Source organism: Lycium barbarum, chromosome 2, assembly GCF_019175385.1.
Source record: "Lycium barbarum isolate Lr01 chromosome 2, ASM1917538v2, whole genome shotgun sequence".
NCBI lineage: Eukaryota > Viridiplantae > Streptophyta > Magnoliopsida > Solanales > Solanaceae > Lycium > Lycium barbarum.
The window spans coordinates 127,874,704-127,900,928 of record NC_083338.1 but is presented as its reverse complement, the minus strand read 5'-3'; the positions used below and the strand labels follow the sequence as shown (position 1 = coordinate 127,900,928).

The 26,225-nt window shown below is 37.3% G+C and overlaps 1 protein-coding gene across 2 annotated transcripts; it reads right to left on the bottom strand.

Moving 5' to 3' along the window:
• Window positions 1-274: 274 nt before the first annotated feature.
• LOC132627162 (histone-lysine N-methyltransferase ASHH2-like) lies at window positions 275-23,219 on the bottom strand. 2 transcript variants are annotated; one of them, XM_060342330.1, is made up of 18 exons: window positions 22,735-23,219; window positions 18,600-20,100; window positions 18,245-18,452; window positions 16,746-16,867; window positions 16,514-16,593; window positions 15,488-15,616; window positions 15,285-15,401; window positions 13,760-13,852; window positions 13,443-13,520; window positions 11,853-11,909; window positions 8,841-9,678; window positions 8,705-8,760; window positions 8,210-8,289; window positions 7,999-8,081; window positions 7,819-7,898; window positions 6,610-6,689; window positions 3,048-3,093; window positions 275-1,654 (listed from the first exon to the last, which is right to left on the bottom strand). In XM_060342330.1, exons 2-18 carry the CDS (start codon window positions 19,786-19,788, stop codon window positions 740-742), a joined length of 4,251 nt encoding a protein of 1,416 aa, XP_060198313.1. In that variant the 5' UTR covers window positions 19,789-20,100; window positions 22,735-23,219; the 3' UTR covers window positions 275-739. The 2 variants fall into 2 exon arrangements, with proteins under 2 accessions (XP_060198313.1, XP_060198312.1); XM_060342329.1 differs by having other exon boundaries at window positions 16,701-16,867; window positions 22,735-23,215.
• Between the last annotated feature and the right edge of the window lie 3,006 nt (window positions 23,220-26,225).

Sequence of the window (26,225 nt, the reverse complement as noted above, 5' to 3'; positions counted from 1 at the left end):
ATGGCGTTCCAATGATACATGAAAGAACAATCTCTAATCACGTTAAGCCAGCTGCAAGTAGAGGTCTGTCCCTTTTTCACTGGAGTAACTCAATAATTTGTTATACAGGAAGCGTTAGAATGCTTCTTGAACAAAAATAAAAAAGGATAGCAAACAGAGATCATGCTACTAAAATGCCTGTAACAGGCTCAGTTTTCAAGGTAAAAAGCATTCATTTCGCAACAGCAAAACGCCAGAAACCAGATGGGCATACAGTTCGGCACAGCAACTAGGATGTAGCAACGTAAATATATCATATTTCACTGACGGTGCTTCCCATTTCAATTAAAAATTAAAAGAATTAGGAAGGTTACCTCTATGAGGCATGAATAATGATATTGCCAATGCAGCACACGTCGAATCAGAGTATCTTTTTTTCTTAAACCTTAACAACAGAAAAAGGAAAAAGAATTTATGGACTCAGACCCCCAAAACAGAATAAGTGCTTTACAATTCTGTTGGTGGCAAACGAATTATCAGTACAAAGGAGCACTGGAGAAAAACTTGGAAGCTCCTGAGGGCTTTTGCCTATGGAAGTTAAAAGCTATGTCTGTTGTGAATGATTCTGTTGAGAAGTATGCTCCAAATTCTCCATTTTAGGGATATGGGAACTCCTAAATTCATTCTCTGTTTGTTTACACCTACACTGCACATACTATCTTTTGAGTTGTTTCCTGTGCACCCCCAGCCGCTTCAACCCCTATGCCACGGAGGCCTTTTTTGAATTAATACACTTCTCCTGCCGAAAATATTTCCTTCCTAAGTTATGATAGCTCTTAGCTTGTTCAGAATCAAATTGGGTATTTACACCGTCTGGCGGGAGGCTTGCCCCGGATAGGCATGGAGGATTATAAGCAGAGTGGCCCGAAAAACAAGAATGGCGACCTTTTCCCGGATTTTGAGGTAGCTCACTAAAAATTCCAGCATCATCATCAGAAGATATAGGACCTCTTCTATCACGGGGATATGTAGGCAAAGGAGGAAAAGGATGAAAAGGTACTCCTGGGGCGACATCCCAAGCATCGCGCCTTCCTATTTTAGGTGACCCAAACTGCTGCACTTTTAAAAGTGGAATTCCATAGGAGACTGGCAATCGTGAAATAAACCTCTGCTGCAAATGTCCCGTGACCATTGGATGCGGATGCTTTTCGTAACTATGTTCTTGGAGACTGCAATCTGCACTTGAAGAAGCACCAAATGAGATTCTAGAGGCCTTCATGGGGACTGAAAACCCAGGGGGAGCATCATCTATGTCCCGCGTTCGATCATCAGCCGCATTGGTTTCAACTCTTTGATCTAAATTTAAGTTTGTCTCTTGATCCCATCGACTCTTACGCTTACGTTTCCTTGCCCCATTGGGTGCACCAACAACACATGAAGTAGATGAGCCATCCAGGACACCAGCATCTGTCGTAGTAGATTCTACCATTAAATGGCAGGGAAATTCTTCTGTTTCTGAAGGTTTCACACCACAATGGTCTTGTAATGGTGAACGCCTATTGTGCCGTGGACTAGGATGCAAGTCTATCTGGCTTTCATCTCTGTCAATGCAGCTACTTCTTCTGAGAGGTCTATGTATCCACCTATCTCTGAAGTTCCTGGCAATTTGATGAACCTGAGACACCGTAAACACAGTAAATCAATTAGACTAATGTCAAAAAAAAAAAATGCACAAACGCCGTATACTTGAAACCAAGACCTCCGATCAAGATAGATGATTCCAAAGACTAGAATTTGCCTCCCCCACAAACGGCATTATACATGAAACCAAGATCACCGATCAAGGTAGATGACTCCAAACACTAGATTCTCCCCCCCCCCCCCCCCCCCCCCCCCCCCCGCGGCAAAAAAAAACAAAGCCAGAAACATTGCGAGCCCGTGAACAACCAGTTTCATGGGTAGTAATCGAACTAGCAGAACAACAAAAGACCCAAGGAGAAAGAAGCATCAATTACGATATGCGTGTAATCTCCATAGGAGAGCCTAGAACGCCTCACATAGAAATATAGATCTAGCCTGCCAGAAAAGAGCCAATTAGCCCAATCAAAGCAAATTGTCTCCAAGTTTGCTAGAAATTTCCTTCTATGTTTTAAAAAGCCAAGATTCCAGTCCAAGCTTGACCTTACATTGTTCACAACATTGACATATGCGAGATCTGGAGCTAGAATCCTTTTCTCTAAAACTAATTTTCTCTTCTGTAAAACACTTCTATTTTTTGGGGCGGCTCTGGGAGAAGGTTCCATTCTGAAAAGCCAGAGTTTCCTCTTTCCACACATCTAATTCTCGTTAAAGCTATTTGCGAAGTAGAGTCACACATTCTTGAGTACACACATTAATCATCAACAAATGCACTTTAGTTTAGACATAAACAAGAGGTTTCCAACCATAAAACAAAACTCCAGGGCTTTCAGCTTGTTGGACTAGAGAATGTGTCATTGGTAGCCTCAGTTATTTTATAAAACTTAAAAACAAAACAAGCTCAACCATACGGGTACAATATTGTCTAGGGCGTAAGGTATCTAATATCTGTCACCTCCCTTGAAACAATATAGTGAACACAGAATATACGCCTCTGCATGTTTCCCCCGTGAATGCCACATTAGTAGAGCTGCCTGTCGGTGCGGGGTACTGTCCAGGATTTGCTATAACAGTTTCTAAAGATTTTAGTAGACGGACAAGAGGTGGTAGACATTGGTGATGTGTGCCCTCCCCTTTATATTCACCTCATTTCAATATTAACTTTCTTGTGTAAATTATAATTATAATGCTGAATTAGGCGAGAAGAAATCAGTCTTTTTACTTCACATACATCATACATCCACATGTTTCTCCAATCATCACACGAGCAAAAAATGTAAAGCATTTCAACTCACTGAAAACCAAGAAAAGTAAGGGGAGAGGGGCAACACAAAAGAATCAATCAAACTGAAATATTTTTTAATTATAATTTAATATACCATTTAACCAATTGATGAAATGAAATGGTGCATAAAGCAAGGATAGGTTACCTGTTTGTCTTTATGATCTGTCAATCCTAAAATTGAGTCCCTAAAGCTGCAAGAGCAACATAAACATACCTTCAGGATCAATTTTGAAATATCAAGTTTTCGCTTGATTAGATATGGCCAAAAGTTGAAAATTGAATATACAGTAGATGCAAAAGAAGGTTAACGATAAGAAGTGTCCAGGAAGAAAAAAACAATATTATCTTAGCAGTCAGCATTTGAAGAGAGTTAGCCTGTGCCACATTATCAGTCAATGGACATTAATGGCATGCTACTTTCTAGCTAAGTTGCATGGACTCTTTGTTTTTGATGCCGCACCCGTCTCGACACGGGACGGGTGCGGGTGCAGGTGCGGGATACGTCTCAGATACAGTCAACGAACTTCAGATACTTTGATCGGAGTCCGTGGACAAATTTGGGGGGAAAATAGAGATTTTGATTTCTCAAAATGAAAGATAAAACAGATTTAAGACATGGGAAATGGCATACCTTCAATTTTATAGTCATTTTGTCTCATATTCGTTGCTTCATGTTTCAAGCCAAACAGAGAGAAACCAAGAATTCAAGAGGTCGTGTTCTTTATAGCTCTATTTTTATAATTTTGAATTTTCTTAGCCAAATCCCCACACCCATATCCATACTTGGATCCGCACCCCCGATTCTTAAAATTTAGATTTAGCTGAACCCGACACTCGGATCTGTACCTGTAATCCCGTATCAGATACCCGCACCCGAGTGCGAGCAACTTAGCTTTCTAGTGCACTCACATCATCCTCCAATTATCAGTGTCACATGCTTCACCACCTTGAGGTTTGAGGGGCATGTTGAAATTCAAGAGATTTAATGAAACTATATTTTAAAATTTGAGAAAATTTACAACATATCTAGATTAACCAACGTGACCAGAAAATATTTGGTAAAATATCCCCATAGGTAATTCTAAAATTTTATGTACGTTTAGGATTCTTTTTTTTTTTTTTTTTGGTCTCGAGGGGAGGGGGAGCTGTCGGAGAATAATTGTTTACATTATTATACATAGACTACGACACCAACTACCTATTCAACAAGACTTCTAAAGGGTTTCCTCTCGTTTCACCACACAGAATGAACATGTAAATGGGAGGATCAAAGTACCCGGCTGTCCCAATTTATGTGACTCTTTCCTTTTTAGTCATTCCTAAAGAGAATGACTTTCTAATTTAGTAACAATTTAACTTTACTCTTCCCATTCTACCCTTAATGAGATGATTTAACTTTACTCTGTCGGAGAATAATTGTTTACATTATTATACATAGACTATTGACACCAACTACCTATTCAACAAGACTTCTAACGGGTTTCCTCTCGTTTCACCACACAGAATGAACATGTAAATGGGAGGATCAAAGTACCTGGCTGTCCAAATTTATGTGACCCTCTTTCCTTTTTAGTCATTCCTAAAAAGAATGACTTTCTATATTTAGTAACAACTTAACTTTACTCTTCCCATTCTACCCTTAATGAGATGATTTATAGCCACACAAATATCTATGGCTTGTTTTAGACCACAAATTTCAAAAGTCCTTTTATCTTAAACTCCGTGCCCAATCAAACACCATCACATAAATTGGAACGGAGGGACTAGATAGAAATACGAATTCATTCAAACGAAGGAGGAGTTCTTTCCAGAAGATGTGACCACCATAAGCAGTATAGATACAAAAACATTTATTTACATGTTTGACTTGAAAATTGCTAATTTTTGTCCTTGGGGGTTGGTGTGTATCTTCAAATTAGATACCTAAGTCAACTTCTGGATAACGTAAATACCTAAGAGAACTATCACTGTTTTTAAAAGCGAATAGCACAAACAAGTGACAAGGTTCATGGGAACTGAAGCGAAAAGCTAAAAGTGAAGCGCACAATTCATGGAACATTTAAAAATACCAAACATATATAAATTTAGCACTGAAATCATATTTTAATAGAAATAACCACATCAGCATTCAACATAAATAATGCCCATATTATTACATCCTCAATATTGGGAATCAAGTAGCAACTATTTCTCATTTGGATCACTTTGAACATCATTATTTGGAGCGGACACGTCTTTGAAGTGCATAGCTTCACCTATGAAGTGATAACCCTGGCACCGCGACAGTTCATCCCTTTAAACGATGAAGCACTGGCTTTTAAAACGTATAAACTATGAGAATCTTCTTTTTTTTTTTTTTTTCATCTCCAATTTAACATTAACAAGAAAATCCAAGTTGTAACTATTTGAACATTTAGAATCTCCCATCTAGTGATTTCTGTAGTCATCCTGCTTTTCTCTTTTCCTTTTTCTAAACCATATAAGAGAAGATAATCTATGCATTGTCTAGTTGAATTTTGTGCTTTTCGTTCATAATGTGATTCATACTGTTCATGGTAGGGAGTGGAAGGAAGACATCCTTCTGGAATGATAGTTTGTTAGGGCATGGAACCCTTGAAAGATTTGTTTAATGATATAAAGGTTTTGAGTCTGAATCCTGAAGTTACAGTGGGAGATAGTTGGGATCAGCAAGGGCGGAACTTCAACTTTAGGAGACAACTTAATGACTGGGAATGCCCCAGATTCCTTGAGCTGTTGAAAATCCTGAACCAAGTCAAGGGGACAACAGAAGAGGAGGATAGACTTAAATGGAAAAGACATAATAAGGGCCAATTTAGAGTAAACTCAGCATATACATTGCTAAATCACCCTGGGCGGCAAGTTCATTTGTGGAGCTGGAAAGCAGTATGGAAAGTGCGAATACCACCTAAAGTAGCTTGTTTTGTATGGTTAGTTCTCAGATATGCTTGCTTAACACAAGACAATTTAAAAAGAAAGGTAACGCAATTGTGCTCAAGGTGCTATCCATGCGGGAATGAGGCCGAAAATAGTAAAAGGGCAGCCCGGTGCACAAAGCATCCCGTGTTAGCAGGATCGGGGGAAGGGCCGCACCAAAGGGGTGTGATGTAGTCACCTATCTATCATTGTGTGGTAGCTAGAGCTCCCTGGAAACTATTTCTGAGTATGAAAGATACCATGGACCACGCCCAGGAACACAGGGGAGCTGCTTGCTTGCTGGAATTTCTCTGCTGGGGCGAATAGACATAAAAAATGGTGGAAGACTATTCCAGGATGCATATGGTGGACCATCTGGAGGGAAAGAAACGGTAGGTGTTTTGAAGGGAACAGAAAATTAAGATGAACTGACTTTTTTTGTGTCACTTTTGGTGTAAGGAAGACTTTGCGCAGGATGTAGATTCACGAATTAGATATCATAGAATCATTGTAGTAGGAATTAGAAGAAAGTTATGTTTTTGGTTCTGTTAAACTTTAAAGATGGCTTTAGCACAGCATTTGTGCCAGACATATATAATTTTGTTACCCTTCTCAAAAAAAAAAATAAGGTTTACAGTGGAGTTACTTTAGATCCTTAACAGTGGAGTAAGTTGAAAAAACTAAACCAGTCTACAAGCAAGCCATCCAATCAAAAAATCACGACGAAAGGTGAAAAAGTCCATGTAAGTGAAATGCAAGAGTATATTACTAACCTCTCTACTCCTAGTCTAGAGGGACCTCCATTAATGTGCTCATGCGAAAGAATCTCTCTCACAGCCAGATACTCTAAAACCTGTAGAAAGGAAAACAGTTAACCAGTTAACATATTCTGTGGCCAAAAGCTTGATAAGATCTTAATAGCCACGTAGAGTCTACTGAGCATTTCCAAGAGAACACTCTAACTCGAAATAATTTAGTCCATATAAAACGCTAATTCTGTCCACCTGTTGTAGTAAGAATGTAACCTAATGGAGCTACGGATACAATGCTCAATTCCATATCCTCAATTGTTAAGTTGGCTATTCAATGTTTCAGCCATCGTATATGAACCAGTGTTATCAAAAGCGAAAAGCGCGAAAAAAGCTCTAAGGTCAGCTGGGGCTTTAAGCGCGAAGCGCATATAAAGTGTGGGCTTTAGTGAAAAAAAGTGCAATGGTGCAAAAAGACAAATATATATATGTTTAGTCCAAGATTAATAATAATAAGCATGAATAACAAATATATGGACAAAGAAATTGTAAAAATATTAAGATAAAGTGAAATATCAATCATCTAGTGTCACCTCCTCAAGAGAGGCTCATTGGCAAGGAAAAGTATGTCTTAGAGCCTTGATGACGACACTGAAGCGCACATAAAGCGAGGCGAAGCGCTCAACATGTTTTGAGCCTCGCTTCAGGGCTTAAGCGCGCTTAAAGTATGTCTTAGAGCCTTGATGACGACACTGAAGCGCACATAAAGCGAGGCGAAGCGCTCAACATGTTTTGAGCCTCGCTTCAGGGCTTAAGCGCGCTTAAAGCGCACCTTTGATAACACTGAAGCGCACATAAAGCGCTCAACATGTTTTGAGCCTCGCTTCAGGGCTTAAGCGCGCTTAAAGTATGTCTTAGAGCCTTGATGACGACACTGAAGCACACATAAAGCGAGGCGAAGCGCTCAACATGTTTTGAGCCTCGCTTCAGGGCTTAAGCGCGCTTAAAGCGCGCCTTTGATAACACTGATATGAACTTATGTGCACATAAGAGTTAAGACTGACGTCAACGAATACATTTTCAAGACACTTCAACTTCTTGCTCAAACCAATTCCATCAAGATTAACTAACAAATAAGTTTTCTCCACAGCCTCTCAAATCCTGGTACTGCTAAAACAGCGAGTTCATCAAGTCAGTAAAATTACTAGGACTGCAGAATTCTAATGAAATTACCTTAAGCAACTTTCTGAGAATTGGGATCTTATTGAATTCCCTCCGGTATCGTTTCATTATGTTGTGTAACATCTGCAAACCTACCAAGCAAAGAAAGAATCACACTCCAACGATCAGTAATCTATTTGGGGAAAAAATAAAAGGAAGAATTGAAGCATGCAATAAGCACCACATCACTACCATTCTTGTTAATAATATCCACCAAAACAGTGCGTGACTTGGTCTTCAAAAGCGCATCAAGGATCATAGAAAGATCCCGGTTACTGCATACAAATATATATTAAAGAAGACAAGTAAATAGAAAAATAGATTAATGAACTAGAAGTATCACCAACTAAGCATACGCCTTCTAGCACCTGAAAGAGTTCACAATAGGAAAGCCATTTATTACCTCTGAATAGCTTCACCATTGCAGCTATCCCCTGAAGCAGCAGTTAAAAGGAGGAGCTTCAAGTAGCACCTAGATGCATCCTGCAGGGAGAAAAGGTTAACATATTCAAACGTAGAGTGATCTAACATCACAATCAAGCATAAGCGAGACCATAAATAGGACAAATGGAGACATCACTAAAAACCTATATCAAGTGCCAAATCATAAACCAACTTTCACCCCTCTATGAGCACCCGCCAGGCCTCCCGTCCACCATTTTGTCTATGGTTTTTCATCAATACACAACAAAGAGGAAAGTGGAAGGATGGACAGAAAGCTGAGGAAATGTGCATTCCAGAAAAAAAATATCCAGAAAGGTTACTTTTCTCAAAAATCGGTGACCTAAGCACTAGAAACACAACATGACGAATAAACAAAGCAGCCATTACTCCCGATCACCGAGCAGAAGAAAAAAAAGTCTATATAGACTACATCCTGTAGTTTGGAACTACTTACCCTGCGTTTGCTTATTCCACCATCATGATCCAGCAACTCATTAAGCTTCCCTTCGACTGCAAATTCAGGTGCAAGAGTTTATTTCAATGATACTTACAAATCTACAGATTCCACAAACTTGATAATAATGATGTACCTGCTTCAAAACGACCATTTGAGGAATCATGTGTTGGTTTCTTGAATTTAGGTTGTGGAATTTGTAATTTGTTGTCCATATCAGGTACTGGTGTTAAATTCACAGCACTATCCTTCGATTTTCCCTTTTTAACTGAAGATGATCGACGAGAAGATTTTGAAGATTCACCACTGGCTCCCCCTTTGCCTGATTTCTTCTTCAAAGACTTGCTAAGCATAGCATTTGGAGATGGCAGTGCAGAAGAAACGTTGTCAGCATCTAAGCACTCTTTTTTGTCTTCAGATATGGTTTCAGTGGTTATATCTTCCGACTGCAAGGAATTTCCCACAGGTCGTACAGAAGAATGCAACAGGCTTTCTAGCCCCTCCATTGCCTCAGATAATTCCAGCTTCTTCAGAGATGATGAAGGAGATTCGTTATGGAACTTGTTGCTTTCCTCCTTGATATTCAAGCTAAAAACAACAGAGTTATCCATGTTGGAATTTTCTTGTTCCATTATATTCCCAGTGAGTGTTTGGGTGGAATTCTCCAGGTTTCCAGTAGATAGTTCATCCAGTTTATAGTTGTTTTTAGGTGTTTCCCTTTGAGTTCTAATTTCTGTGGCATTAAATGAACTTCTTGCAGATAGGATTTTATTTAGTTCATCACCCATGTCACCATCCTCGCAGAAAACAACGGGTTCAGGATAGTCATCATCTGAATCAGCCTGAACTATCACTTCTGTATTCAGTAGGTCTCCACCTATATAGCCCCGACAGTGAGGCGAGCCACAGACACATTTTTTCGCAGCAGCCCCGATGACGCGCACATAATTGTAATCAAATGTAACCTCCTCACCCTGAACAAGCAAACCAAAAGCACATATTAGTTGGGAACATTACAGAAACAAATGAAAAGACATTTACATAAGATTGCTAACTTGTGATTACTCAAGATGTGGTCCATAAAGGTAATGCAATCAAAAGTCTAGTCAGAAAACAGCTAGCAACCTGTGAAGCAAATAGCTTCCAGGAACCAGTTGGAGAAGCATACCTATTTACTCCTTCCAATCGCTCTCACTCGTCTCTCACCAGAAACGTGAGAAGCAGAGAAGGAAACAAGGCTTCTACTAAAGTAAAGGGGAAAAAGAAAAGGAGAGAAGAATAGGACAGAGACTATTTCTAAAGTAGAAAGAGCACGAGAGGTTTCAGTTTGGTTAATGCGCTTAACAAACTCAGGGGTAGCAGGGGATGGCCCATACCCAAGCACTTAATTTGTTGCACTACAATGATGTTGGTTAAAAGTTAGATGTTAAGCAAAGTGAAATGCCTACAGATTACGTAAATCCAGTGTACTACTAAAACTACATCGTTAATTATTTGAAGAATACCTTTTCCCGATAACAAGTGAAAACAGGAGTACAATTAAAATCCATAGGCAGATGATCTTACATAAACTTCAGTGTCCAATAAAAGCACTTAACTTCCCGTTCATCAATTAAGCAGCTTGAAGACACAAAATCTGACAAGTTAGACTTAGGCTACAATTTATTTATTTATTTCGGGAGATTATCTGTAAAATTAACTTAACTAGATTATGTCAAAAAAAGCTCAAGCACCATTGTTTTCATCTTGCTATGATCCCTGTTCAAATGAACATTACTAGCTCAGATGCCACTTGCAACAATTAAGATGAAAAAATTAAACCAGTTTTATTGAACTTTGAAACACCAAAAAATAATACCCCTAGCAATAGGCGATAGTTAAACATTCTCGTCATTGAACCTATCCAGATTTGAACTCGTTACATAGGAATATATGAATCCGATAAACTGTGCAACAGATTGAAGGATGAGGACAATTACTGCAGTCCACAAGAAACAACAGGAAGTAAACCTCGAAATAAATTATGGATCTTTCAAATCATGGGTTCCAAAGTTTTAACAGTTAATCTGCAGTTTAGAATGGAGAGTTACTCTTGTAACTACCGATAATCATGTATTTACCACAATTAATAATAGCTACTACACCCTCTTCAAGAGTCCCTAAATAGAGTTTTGACGAGTCACTTAATTCATTTTCATAAGTAAAGTCTTTTATTAATCTGGTACCAAGCTGGTACATACGCAAAGTACAGAGCAGAACTACATAACTAACCTCAGTCACACTACATATTACCCCCTAAGAAATATAGAAATTCCAAATAATGATCCATCCTATCTAGGGTACTATTGGAACACCAAAAGAACAGATTTTTGATGCATTTGTTCTTGACTCTAGGAATCTGACTCTACGAATATACAGATGGGAATTGTCCTCCATATCTTCTTCAGTTCTCTTTTAATTCCCTGAGCCTGCCGGATCTCAAATCTAAAATTGGGGTCCAGTTACTACGTGCAGATAAGTAATGTTTCAGAAAATTGAAACTCTCACATGTATTTTTCTTTTTTTAAAATTATCTGAAACTCATAATCTTGACATATTTCAGCATAAAATTCCTTTTTCACAAGAGCAAAGTAACAGGAATGCAACCCAGAAACATTTTTGTATTCAAGGCCCAAAGGCCAGAACAACTAAGTGACCCATCTAAAATTAGTCCTAGAATATACCAACAACTCCACCATGGACTGCCCTTTACGTGGCAAATCTTAAACCATAACAGTGTCTTTTTGGCTAATCGTACTTTTTTTGTAAGAGTGTATTTTCTTCTCAAGCAGTATGTCATGTATTCACTGACAAGCTACTAAAATCAGAAGCATATCAAAAATCACCAAAGGACTTGCTAAAAGTGATAACGGACTGTTGATTGTAACACACCAATAACTATCACGGGGACCATAATGCAACTGTCCTCAGCTTAGGAGTTAAAGATCTCAGAACTACTCCTGATGTATTTGTTGCCAATACATATAACTGGAATGACCTCAGACGTGAGAAGAATCCATTTTTCTACTTCAATAACTAGGACAAAAACAATAAATATCCCATATATTGTAAAACAGTTAAAGCCAATTTACAATCAGACACACTTTACCTTCTTGATATCCCTTAGAGCAAAGAGTCCAATGCAAACCTCTCCATTGACCATCCACTGTGTCATCAAGTGAAAGAAAGTTGAGTCACAACAGTACTTTTCTTTTTTATAAGGTAAGTCACAACAGTACTCAATCATATATGTTAATGTGCACAGAGAGCAAGCTTTAAAAATATATCAACTAAGAGCCCGGGGGGGCTGGATTGATCTTTCATTCAGTAAGCAAAAGATCTAATTCTCATTAAGGTGCACTCTTTTAGATGCATGTACAAGCAAACTACTTATTATACTTACCACCAGCGATACAAAAATAAGATGAAATTGCAAACACAAATTCAGATATAACCAATCACAGATAGTAGAGAGACCAACTAACAAGGTAAAACAATCATCTTAGTATTTTGCAATACAAGTCTTAAGGCAAGTTTAAGTCCTGTAGTTGTTTTATTGTTAGCGGCTACTGACGTTCCTAGTTTCATTAATTAGCCATTCCATAGCCAACAAGAGAAAACCAATTTTTCATCATCCATCACTTTGACTCGATGCCATATTTTTGCCTATCCAGAATTGTTACACAGAAATTCAATATATGTTGATATCGATCAAGTCCGTCTTTGCATCTTTGACTCATTTCATCCTAATTTTCGATACTTTTCGCTTATCGTGAGTCACTTTTATTAATTTTCAGGATAAAAATCTTAATACAACTACATAAATTACAATATTTTCATATCAAAATAATGTAAGACTGCATTTTAAATATTTTAGACAAATGGGCTTATTTTGAATCAGAATATTGAAAACTGTTGAACATTTTGGAACTGAAGGAAAATATTTATTAGGGGGAAACACAATTACATGTTCCTGGGTACTCCGATCCTCAATCCTTATCTAACTTTTGATTCTGGCCAAAGATTAATGCGTATAGTGGTTAAATACCTCAACCAACCAATGACTGTCATCTCCTATATTTCCAAGTGTTGATCTCAAAGCTTCCTAAGTTTATATATCTCTCTTTTCTCCAGCCAATTGATTTGGTCTTTGCATGTCCACTTTCTTGGTTCGAGTTAATTTTAAAACAACAAAGCATGAATAGAGAAGATGAAGAGTTAGAAGGGATTTGATTTTTAAAGAGACTGAAATTTAAAAAGGAGGCAACTCTTCAGTATAGCAACATTATGAATAGAGCTTTCTTCAAACAGACATCTATTGGCGTCTCTGTGTGCTTTAGTTTTTTGTTTAATTTAATAGGGTATTTTACAAATAAGAAGGGCATTTTGGTAATTATGTTAAGGGGTTCCTGCTTTTAATATAGTATAGATTATGCAGCAATTTTTTTCCCGAAGCAAAATGAAAGAAAAGCACCATTCAGTTTCAGCATACAATATTCATCTCCTGTGTTAACAGCATGTCCAATCATGGCAAGGTATACATAAGAATGAGGCAACAAATAGGCGAACGGAGGGAAAGGAATTTCTGGTTTTCGCATAAAACCTTTTTCTGATGAAATAGCCATACTTTACAAAGCTTAATAGAACATGAAAACAAATTTTTGGAAAAAGTGTAAAGCGCAGTAGAAAGTGCAATCACCTTTTCTGTTCGGCAATTAGGATCACAACTATGGTTAATGAAACGGCCCAAATTCCCTTTAGCACACGCATCTATAAACTGAAATATGAGGCATGAAAAGGACATTACACAGGTGAGAGAGAACAAAAAATTAAAATGCCACAATTATGAATCTTTACAAATCTACACTAGCCACTGGAAAGTGATTGGAAAATTAAACTAGTTCATCCAGAGAATTATATAAATGACTGGATAACAGGATATGTATCCAACTACGATAATTCATAACTTTATGTGACCAAAAAAGAAAAGAAAAGAAACAAGGCAAACATTAATACCTCACTGCCATTTAGTGTCATGAAATAAAAATGCTTATGACCCTTCAGGGCATACTCCTTTTGTCTTGCCTCGTATGCATGCAAATCCAGCACCTAGAAAAGTTAGACTTACAGCCTGTTATATATCAAAAATGAAATGGGAGGCAATGTTTAATTCACTCATACAGATGAACAAGCAACTTAAACAATTAAGAAAATATATCAAATTGCTACCCCACTATAGATGGATGATAGCCACGGAGTGAATTTGAAACAAACTCTGGACCACGTTGCAAATCCTCTTCATACTGCCTAGGTGAAATTCACAACCTATTAGCTTTGCATCTCTAGCACCAAGACCGGATAAAGGTGCGGTTGGTTGATTGCCAACTTAAAATAAGGGCAAGTTATGATGAATACCCATAATAATGAATGTGTCATGATGCCCAGTCCTAGGAGTGCACGCTACAACGATACCATGGTGCAGTACAAAATGGGCATAGGGTTCTTAGCAATGTCCGGGTGTGAGGGAGTATGAGTAAATGGTCTCCACACCACGGACAAGTGCGAGGAAGAAGTCAATCCGACCACATTGACACTCTGATACGGTATAAGACATGAAAGGCTTTCCGAATTTTCAAGGCCTGATGAAGGTAAGAGGGTAAAGAAACTAGTTGTCTAGCCCAATAGAGTTAAACTCAGATAGGTAGTTGGAATACATATGCTCATTGACAGGAAAACTAACATTACAAGATACTCTAAAGACGATGAGACAATGTCGTGTATCTACAAGAGACTAAGCGAAGAGGCAAAAGGTTAGAGAGATTGACAAAACAAGTTATAAATAGTGGTGTAAGATAAAAGAATAGGACGGGGAGAAAATCATTGGAACACCAAGTGAAAACAATTTGATGGCGCCAAAGGTAGCGATCATAAACTTTGGAACATTCTTTAATCCATCAAGGACTTAGAGGAACCATGGGGAGAAAACTTCAAAGTTTACAACATGCTCAAATCAATATTTCAACAAAATGAGACCAAGAATATGATCAATTTAAGGTTATCTTTGTAATTTGGCCATTCAGCTATATTTATAATTTGGCCACCTAACTCTTTAAGACTAGTTCAGGGGTATTTTGGTCATTTGCTAGTCTAGACACCAACCCTAGTATAAATAGTCTTTCTTCATTTTTAAGGTTACCTTACCTTGATTTTGGATGTTCTCGGAGAGGTTAATGGTGGAATGCCATGGTTGATGAAAACTCTAGCTATGGGTGTTTTCAAAAGGTACTCTAGCAGATTAGGTTCCCTTTGATGAAGAAAATGAGGGTATTTGATTTATATCAAATGTTCTAATTTGGTATTAAAGTTGGGTCTTCTCTAAATTCTTTACTTGTTTGTTTATCTTTGAATTCTTGTTCATCCTATCAGAATGATGATAGGATAACCTCGTTAAGACCAGTATGGTGAAAAACAGATGAATCTTTTATCTCCTTTCCATCCTTACCTAGCAAAGAGTGTCAAATTTGTGGAATAGCAAACTCACCTCACCAACATATTCAATAAGAAACTGCCCTTCGATGACATCCTCAAGCAGCTGTAGGCCATAACCCTTCTTTCCACTTTTGAAGCACTTCAATTTAGCATACTTACGTTTCTGGAACTACAGAGCAGACATAAAGGAGGGTTACACAACCTGCTTAATAGAAGCAATATACAATATACTGAATGTCTTGCAAGTTTAAGTACCTGCTGATTCGAACAGCGTTCTCCACATGGACAAGTCCCTCGGACACACTCAACGTTGAGCATCCGGTTCAGGCATCCATCTCCACATCCCATTCGGCGGTCTGAAGGCTTGCAATGGCAGACCATGATCTAATAGAGAAGGATAACAGGGAAACATATAGAAGATAGAGAAGGAAGCAAATCAGATTTATTACTATGAACATCTGACATCATAAGTTGATTCAAAATAAACATATACATAGAGTTGTCTGTAAGCAAGGAAAAAGAGGTAGGGATACTAGAAGCTACAGATGCCTTATAAGGTGTACAAATATGTTACTTCGGAAGCAGGACCAACTAAAACAATGTTGTCACCAGGTAATTATTTAAGGGAAAAATATACCACGCACGGACAATATTCTTTCAAATTATGTACCTAAAATATCTTTTCAAGCCAAAAAGTATGCTTAAAAGCCCAAAACAAGACAACATCAGAGAGGTAGAAAATGAGTAAAGGAGCACACAATAGACTAGATTGAGAAGAGTTTAGGTAGTTTAGAGTTACATTTGACTAAATAATTTTCAAGAAGACTGAATACGCAACAGGAGAGATTGATAGTTATGTAATGTAGGAAGAAACATTTGACAGCTAATTTGAAGAAATAGACAATTCCAAAGGCCAGAAAATTACAGAGCAAACAGAAAGTTATGAGTCAAGCAAGTTAACAATAACTAATACACATAACTATATGTTTTCAAAAGCATAACTCCCCCCAATTATTATTCTAATTGCAACATCTAACTGTCTTGCCACACATGGAGAAAAGGGAAATGTGTTTCTCATTTGTGAAATGGAAAACAGCAGTGACAATGATGCAACCGTCTAAGAATGAAGCAACTCTGCTGAAATAACTTTTCTTTTTAAGGCAAGCTTCCCACAGAGAAAAGTGATGGGGTAATTTTTTGATGCATATTAGGGTAAATCCAGCTTTATATTTAATAACCCACATGTATGAGGTAATGATGCAGACTGGATAAAGCATTCACCTCATCAATAATCTGACTTTTGCGGCTACGATGCAGGAATAAGTTTCTCTTGATCAGAGTCCAAGATGATTGACGGGAAACTGTAATGGAGACATGTCAGGAAGATAAGCAAATAGCACAAATTTCCTTAGTGAAAATCTACTCAAAATCAACATAAGCGCATTGCATTGCTACAATCATTAAATACCAAGTGCCTTATTCTGTCCTGAACGATTTGAATTCAAGCGTATACCGAGGCCATCTTCCTCGCCATCCGCATCTGATATTTCCAGCTCAGCATTAATTTCTGAATTTGATTTTTCTTGTGCAATCGAGCAATCAGCCAAGTCTCTAACCAAATTATCCTTGCAAGTCCTTCAATGTTATATGAGATAAATAAGCAACTAACTCTTGGAAACAAACAATCAACATTACATTACATTTGCACAACCACAGTAGTTTGCAAATCCATTAGTAAACCTCAAATATTTCAAGCCTCAAATACTATAAGAAACTTACAGTAAGAACAGGTTAGTCGCAAAAGACCATTAGATTCCAGAAAAATGCAGTTACATGTAGACCTGATAGCTATCTACTATGTATTCTTTTTAATAGGCCAACTTCAGTTTGCACGAAGTAATCTATGCGCATTAGAAAATGTATACTTTTTTCTGTAAGCAATATGGTAATATTCTATCAAATAAGAGTCAAAAATCTTGAAAGACAAGTATTAATATGTTTGTCAGTAAAGTTGGTTAAGAGCCCGTTTGGATTGACTTATAAGTTAGCTTATAAGCTGTTTTTAGCTTTTTTGAGTGTTTGGCTGGCCAGCTTAAAGTCATTTTATGCTTAAAATAAGCTCAAAAAAATAATTGGACCCATTTGACTTAGTTTATCTAAAGCAGCTTATAAGCTGAAAACAGCTTATAAGCCAAAAAAAATAAGTTGGACTACCCCAACTTATTTTTTTCAGCTTATAAGCTGCAAACAGCTTTAAGCTGTAAGCCAATCCAAACGGGCTCTAAATGAGTACTATGCAAATTTCTCTTTTCTTCTTCTATTTTTTTTATTAATGATATCTGGGCTATAGCTTACATGCACCTTAACCAATGCACCAGGCAGCTTGTCCAGCCACACGCACTAGTTGTCAAGGTAATGCCCATTAAGGCCAGAGCAAATGGGCCCATATCAAGTTTTGCAGCTGTGATTCACACATAAAATCTCCAAGTCAGAGTGCAACTCTTTCTTTTACAAAGTTTAAGAGGAGTCTGTCATATTAGATCAGTCGTTAGACGCATATACCTCACAGAAAAAGGGCATTTTTTCCAATTGGATTAGGTAGGAGGGGAAGCAAGTAGTTAGCTTTTCACTCACACATAGAATCACCCATAGCATATAAGCATCAAAGATATGCATATTGGTCGTGCTAAAGAGAAGCTGCTGATTAAATTAAGGACTCCGAAAAGAGCAAAACTTACAGGAATCACTTTCTCAGCTTCTTTAATTTTTTCTATAGATAAGTGAAGTGTCAATGATCTCTTTATTAGCTTTCTAACTTAGGAAACACCATATTCAAGGATGCAAGTGTGAGCTAGTGCAATTGAGCAACAAAACTTGCTTCATTAGTTTACAAAGTAAGGGGAAAACCAAAATCTTCTTATAGAACTAAACTTCAAAGAAGTGTGGCAGACAACTAATTGGAAGAGCAGAACATCAGTGCAATCATGATGCAAAGGATGAGCAACCACATACCATTTGCAGTTTGTTTCTTCAATTTGATCAGCAAGTGCAGAAGCTATGCGCCTCCATTTCTGGCAATCATCACACTGCACCCACGCATTTCTTGGCTGTAAATAAGGCTGACTCACCTCACTCCGCAGGATGTCCAAGTCAGAAATGCCTCCACTTAAGGTTTCATTTCTGGATCCAACTTCTCCAAACCCGTATGGTGCTTCGTTTTCTAAGACACATTAATTTAACACGGTCATTACTTTGCTTGAGGGTCAGTCCAACGAAATTGAACTCATAAAATTGCATATTTCCATGGTTTTTCTTTGGGAATAGTTGGGGGCAAGGGGGGAGCAGAAGTCTATTCATCTAATCATACCTGTTCCTGGGTGGTGTTTCACCTCGGATAAACTCTTGACTTGGTCATTCTCATGACTCACTTCAAGCTTATTATCTTGCTTTTCTTTGTTTCCCTTCTTTTTAGAAGCACTTCCTCTACTTTTGGATGACTTCGGATTCGGGACCTGTGACCTGCCTTTGCCAGATGCATTTGATCCTTCACCTTCGGGTATATTTTGTTCATCATGACAAGATACCACTTTTTCAGACAACTCAGTTTCTGGTGACTCGGTGCCAAGGCTAGAAGAAATATTACCCTCTATGCCACTTCCAAACTTTGACGTAGCACAGGAGATACTGAAGTCCGACACTCCTGAACAAGGTAACAGTTCCCCTGAAACAATCTCAGTGCTAGATATGTTGCCTGAGCCAATTCTACCTATTGTTAGAGCAGAAGTATCAGAATAACAAGAGACCCCTCGTACTGTTTCTCCTTGGATGAGTTGACCAAATATTTGGGTATTGCTCATACTATCTGGACTAATCAGATCTTTCGAACCAGAACTGGAAAACCTTGGGAGCCTATCTTTTTTCCTTCCTTTCTTGCTCCTGTCATACACACGCAAACTCGGAACATCCCCAGGAACAACAGATGGCCTAGACGGAATTAAATCATTCAACTCTCCCGGATCTCCCTCATTTATTTGAGTATCCGGAACCAGGTTGATAACTTCTGAGTCAGGCGAAGTTCCAGAATCTGAGCACCTGTTATCAGTTGATGTTCCCTCCTGAGAAGTTGACTCATGGTGAAAGTCCAAAAGCTTGTCCACTGGATCTGGGCTGATGTTCTTTCCAGATTGGCATATGTCAGATACAGAAACATACACATTATCCAAATTTACATTGCACCTGGGCAACTCTGCCTCCAGCCTATCATCAAAATTTCTGGCTACATTTGGCAATTCTTTGAATTCTTTTCCAGTAGTACACTGTTTGTCCATGTGATCATCAATAAGAGGAACAACATCCATCAGGCAACGTGAACCAAATTTAACTTTCAAGGAGATGGGGCCTGTAGGAATGGAGATTTTTCCCTTTGTTTTCGAGTTTTGACCAGTGTGATTCTTACCCTGCCTCCCATTTCCCTTACCCTTCTTTGTTGTTTTTGATTTATTGCTCTCACTTTGAGCTATCTCGAGCACGCCGTTGTGTTCAACAGCTTGCCCCATATTTCCCAGCAAACCCCAAATAGAAGAACGAGCTTGCTTAATGCAATAGCTTCTCCTCTTTCTTGTAATTTGCAAGGAATTGAAATCTAGAGATGCTTTCTTAACTGTTTATCTCCTGCTACTTCTTGCCGGTATTGTAGCCTGATTGTAGCCTGATTGTGTAATAGTATCCAGTCCTATTACACTTACTGACGGGATATTTACTTTCCAAAGCATCAACTTTTAGACTCCTTCTGACTTTATCATTCTACTTTTGTAAAGACACCTCAGTTATGCTGATCGAGTCAAAAGCAGCAGCAGCAACATCAGTTCCTGAAACATCACATGCAACCATTACACATAATCGTTTTTGATCTTACAGAGATCAGATGATTGCAAAGAGAAAGATAAATTTTCAGTGGTGCAACTGGGATCCATGACAGATGAACTTTGATGACTTACGAGCATATCAACAGTTTTACTCAGAGAAAGTAGAGAACTCAACAATCATTTGTCCTTATACCCACATGCACAAAAACAGTTAGTGGTGGAATATAAAGACACTTGAATCAGAAGTTCACCGCAGTAATATGTGAGTGCAAATACCCCCTCGTCCCAAAATATGTGTCGCTTTACCTCATTTGACGCCCATTAAGAAAACAATAGATTAAGATATATTACTAAGTTACCCCTCTTTATTAGATGTTTCTTGAGATTTGAGCACTATTAAGAAGAAGTAGTTCTTTAATATAAGGGTATAGTTGGAAACAATTACTATTTGCCGTCATGAATTCCTAAAGTGACACTTATTTTGGGACAATTTCTTTTTGCTAAAGCGACACTTATTTTGGAATGGAGCGAGTAGCAGTTAAGTAATCAAAAAGGCATCTACAAGTTTTTGAGAAACCAAACACACGAAAACCCACTAATGCCTACCCGACGAAGGATAGTAAATTGCATAGAGAAAAATAATCATATTACCGATCTTTCCACCTTGCAAGTGGGCATCTACACACGTTAAGCAGTGCATAATCCAAAATTTCACTTATCTACCAACAAATTAAGATAAAACAACACAAAGCCCAACTCATTCAACTCACTTCTAAGGTTAACCAATTCAACATTACATAACCCCAAAAATTAGGATAAACGACAAAAAGAAAAACACCAAATTGCCAAATAAAATTGCATAAGAAGAAATAGACAAATGCAGACCCAATAAAGAAGAGATCATCACTAACTACATTGAGCTCTATATATCGCGCGCGTGTGTGCGTGAAGGCAGAGAGACATAAAAAAAAATTCCCTTCTGCACTTGCGCCCAGAAAACTCCAAACGCCAATAAAGGAAAACCCGAAGCAGATAACGATTTTCCAACCCCACAAAACACTAAATCCAAAGCTGCGACGCCAATGCCGATATATACACACATACGATAAATAAAGCATCCACCATTGACACCCAAAAAATTAACAAATTAAGAGAAAAAAAGTTCAACTTAAATAGCAGTAATCTGTGAGGTGCAAATAGCAGTTAAGTGATCAAATCGGCATCTACAAAATTTTCAAAAACGACACACAAAAAGTCGTTAATACCCACTTGATCAACGATAGAATAAATCGCATAAAAAAAAAACAATCAAATTACCAATCTTTCCACCTTGCAAGTGGCATCTACACATTAATTAAGAAATTAAACAGTGCATAATCCAAAATTTCACTTCTCTACCAACAAATTAACAGAAAACAGAACATAAAGCCCAAGTCCTTCAACTCACTCGTAAGGTTAACCAATTCAACAGTACATAACCCCAAAAATTAGGATAAACGACAAAAAGAAAAACACCAAATTGCCAAATAAAATTGCATAAGAAGAAATAGACAAATGCAGACCCAATAAAGAAGAGATCATCACTAACTACATTGAGCTCTATATGTGGCGCTTGTGTGTGAAGGCATACAGGCATAAAAAAAAAACTTCCCTTTTGCACTTGCGCCCAGAAAAGTCCAAACGCCAATTAAGGAAAACCCTAAGCAGATAACGATTTTCCAACCGATAAAAACACTAAATTCAGCCTGGTGGTAATTGGCTTGAGCCTTGGGGTTTGCTCCCTTTCAAGGTCTCAAGTTCGAAACCCACTGGGTGCAAACAATTTCTGAGGGCCATCGGACGGGGTAAAACCCTGAATTACCCGTGGTGCACTTGCGGGAAACTCCTTGCCGAGGGCCTGTGCACCCCCGGGATTAGTCGGGGCTCAAAGAGACCCGGACACCCGGTGCTTAATCAAAAAAACAAAGCTGCAACGCCAATACCGATACATACACACATACGACAAATAAAGCACCCACCATTGACACCCAAAAAATAACAAATTAAGAGAAAAAAAAAGTTCAAATTAAATAGCAGTAATCTGTGAGTGCAAATAGCAGTTAAGTGATCATATCGGCATCTACAAAGTTTTCGAGAAACGACACACAAAAAGTCGTTAATACCCACTTGATCAACGATAGAGTAAATTTCATCGATAAAAACAATCAAATTACCAATCTTTCCACCTTACAAGTAGCATCTACACATTAATTAAGCAATTAAATAGTTTATAATCCAAAATTTACTCTTCTCTACCAACAAATTAACAGAAAAAACAACACAAAGCCCAAGTCTTTCAACTCACTTCTAAGATTGGTTTACAACTCACTTCTAAGATTAACCAATTCAACAGTAAATAACCCCAACAAAAATTAAGATAAAACAAAAAAAAACAAAAACAAAAACACCACAATCTCCAAATTAAATTGCATAAAAGGAAAACCCTAAGCATACAACAATTTCCCAAACAATTAAAACACTAAATTCAAAAATACAACACCAATGCCGATACATACAAATAAACCACCCCAGAAAAAAATTAAAAAAAAAAAAAGTTCAACTTATAAGCGAAGATCATATATAGAGAATATGACTAACCGTTTGAAGAAAAAAAATCAATTGAGAAAGCGGTTGAAGAATGGTCAATAAAAATGCCAAGGGAATTTAAAGAGAAAAATTAACATCTGTATATCTATTTTTTGTTTTTGTCTTTGTTGGTGTGTATATATAGAGAGAGAAAGAAAGGGAAGTAAGGAATCGCTTGACGGTGGTCCCTAAACGGTTTTTATGCATAAGGGAGAAAGGGCTTCGAAAGGATTAAATCTTAATTAATTCATATTTATTGTGAACTAGTCTATGTATAGTTTATATTTGGAGCTTTTTTCTTTTTTTTTTTTTGGTTGAAGAGGATTTTATTCATTGACACCAGAATTAGTAATAACTGAGGATCCATGCATAAGAAGAGATTTTTTTTTTTTTTAATAGGATAATGCTCTTCTTTATTTTATTGCATTTTTTTTGCGGTGATAATGATGGAGGATCTGATAAAAGATTTATTGATTGACGGCTGCGATATTTCCTTCTTCTTGTGTCAAAACGTGTGTCACTCTGTTTTAAGCTTACGAAGGATTACTGAATCTCCCAGTTTTCTTTAATCAGTACCCGTATTCCGAAGTAATATTGTTATTTAGGGATATTAATTGTTAAGTATTTGGATCACCTCTGTAAAGATAGTCTCTGTATTCGGTGGAGTATATTGCTGCTCATAAGCTTTTTTGAGACCATGAAGAAGGGCTCGTAGCTTCAATTCTGTGTGATTTAAAGCTGAGATACTACTGTAGATGTCCATCATCCAGTTACTGTAAAAATCTCTAATAACTCCTCCAATTACCTCTTTAGGACATGTTTTTAAATGTTCTATCTGTGTTAAGTTTGAATTGACCCATTGCAGGAGGAAAGCGTTCCACAAAAAAAGTGTCGTGAGATTTAGGGGTGGCATTAAAGGTGGAAGTGAATTCAAGAATACGGGCATTAACTTGTTAGGTCAAAACTTGGTTGACATTGTCGGCTAAAAGCAAAATTTGATGGTGGCGGTTAAAAATTGGATAATAGTGATAGCTAATGGTAGTGATACACGATGACGGTAGTTGATAACATATAGTGGTAACTTATGATAGTGATTATCGGCAGTGATAGATAGTTGTTGTGGTAATGACGACCAGTGATGATAATTGTAAACAGTGGCCAGTGGAGTTGATGACTGATTGTAATGATTGGCAACGATGGTAGTTATGGCTGAGGATGTTGGTTGTGGGTGGTGGATAGTGATAGTTGATAATGATGTGCGGCAACGACAATAGTTGATTATGACAAGGGAACTCTCATTTTTATTGAAATTTTTCAATAGACATCTTAATAATATTAAGACTTTCTTACATATCTTAATCATTTATATATGTTCAGATCAACTGGCTATAACATAAAAAATCACACTTATTGGTTAAGATATGAATGATTAAGATTTAGACCTAAAAGACAAACAAATGAACTCTTAGGCTACTTGTGTCTATAGCTATAAAGCTCTATTTTGATCCACAAATTGAAAGGCACCACAATACATGTACGTTGGTAGGGTGAAGTTAAAGTAATGGCTTTTCTCTTCTTTTTTTTTTTTTTACCCAATGTCTAGTACCCCGCATTGGAGCCCAAATAAATTTGAATTTGCACTACATAGGGCTGCTCATTCTGGAGAAGCGCTCCCTATCAGAGATGTTTCCATACCTAAGGCCCGAACCCGAGACCTCTGGTTAATAGAGGAGCAACCCATCCACTGCACCACATCCTTTGGTGGTCGGTAATGGTTGACATATGAAGGGATGTCTTAGAGATTTTTTGTCATCGATCTCTACTTTGGATTATGGTGGTTTTTTTTTTTTTCCTTTATCTTTTTTTTTCTTTTTGAGAATCTTATTAATAGATGCATTTTAAAATAAGATGAACTTTCCCGATCTAAAATTTTTCATGTCGAACAAAAAGGACAAAATGTCGCGACATAAACGAGGAAAGGAAAAGAACAAAAGGGATCTGGGTTTCCAAACTGGAACCCTAGCATCCTAAACTAAATATGCAACTCCACTCCATCTGAAATTCTACCATTTCAAAATTGCGATTCTTGTTGAAGTCGGAGAATTTGAAGTAGAATCTCTTCTCCTTCTTCCACATCGAGTTATTGTTCTGATTTGTGCTGACTTTCATCATCTCTTCATCTTCCTCTTCAATTCGAATTGATCTTGACATGAACTGTAAGTAGAAACCTTCTTCTTCCAAAATATTAGTCTGAACTTACATGATTTAAGATAGATTGCCATTATTTGTGAAAAATCGTTATGTTGTAGTGATTATCATCATTCTCCTTGTGGTTAATATCATATAAAAACACCTTAATCTCTCACCAGGTACTATGACTCTTGACCAAATTAAGTATCTCTCAAGGATTAGAAGAATTCTTCACTCGTACACAGTAGTTCCCAAATACAAAAACTTAAATAAATGAATCTTCTAGTTGCATCTTCAAGGATGATTATTTGTGAAGCATAGCCATTTATTGATAGATTTTCAATAGGTTGAGCTAAGCTAATACCACATATTGGATCTCGGTCAATATATAACTAGTTGCTTCCCAGACAATATCCTTACTCAATCCGGAGCTCTTCTTTGGATGTCTCTATTGCTTAGATTTGGAATTTTAGCTTTTTCTATAATTAAAATCATTCTTCATGCAGAGGGAAACTCAGAAAATAAGTTGAAAGACACTTCACCTGCAAAATCAAAGATAGATAAAAAATCAGTCAAAGTGTTACCCTCCCTGAAAATATGTTGAATCACCACATTGCCAGAACTCATCCTCATATTCTCCACCTCCATTATTATAATGGACCAAGGAGGGAGTTTCCCTCCACCACTTTCTTCAACATTAATGAATCAGTTTCCACGATCAAAGGGGTCAATCCCTAACACACACAATAGTCAATTCCTTCAAATTTATCTTTGTTTTATTGTTTCTTTACGGTTATTAATCCTCGTAAGAGCTATGGACATGAATTTTTATTTTACGTCTTGCTAATATTGAGACAATCAAAATTTCAATTTGAGAATAAAGTTTGATTTTATTTTCTGAAGGCATCCATAACACAATATTTAATGCAATTATATATTGTAGTTACTGAACTAATCAAAATTTATATCCTATTTACATATACTATGAATTATGTCAAATTTTAGAATTAGAAATGAGAAGAGTCCAGATTGTCAAAGGGAAAAATGCTTTCAAACTTTCTATGTCTTAAAAGTTAGAACCAAAAAGAAATTAATTCTATAATTGTATCTCTAAATTAATATTTGATCCTTAATTACTAATTGTGGAGATTACATCATATCAGCCTAAATTTCAATAAAACGATATTATCATAAAGTATCTTTCAAGCGTCCAAGGCCAAGTTCAACAACTCCACATTCAACAGACTTGGGAGAAAGGACTAATGAGTTGGAAGAACATCAACAGAATGAAGGAATTGATTTAAATTCCTCAC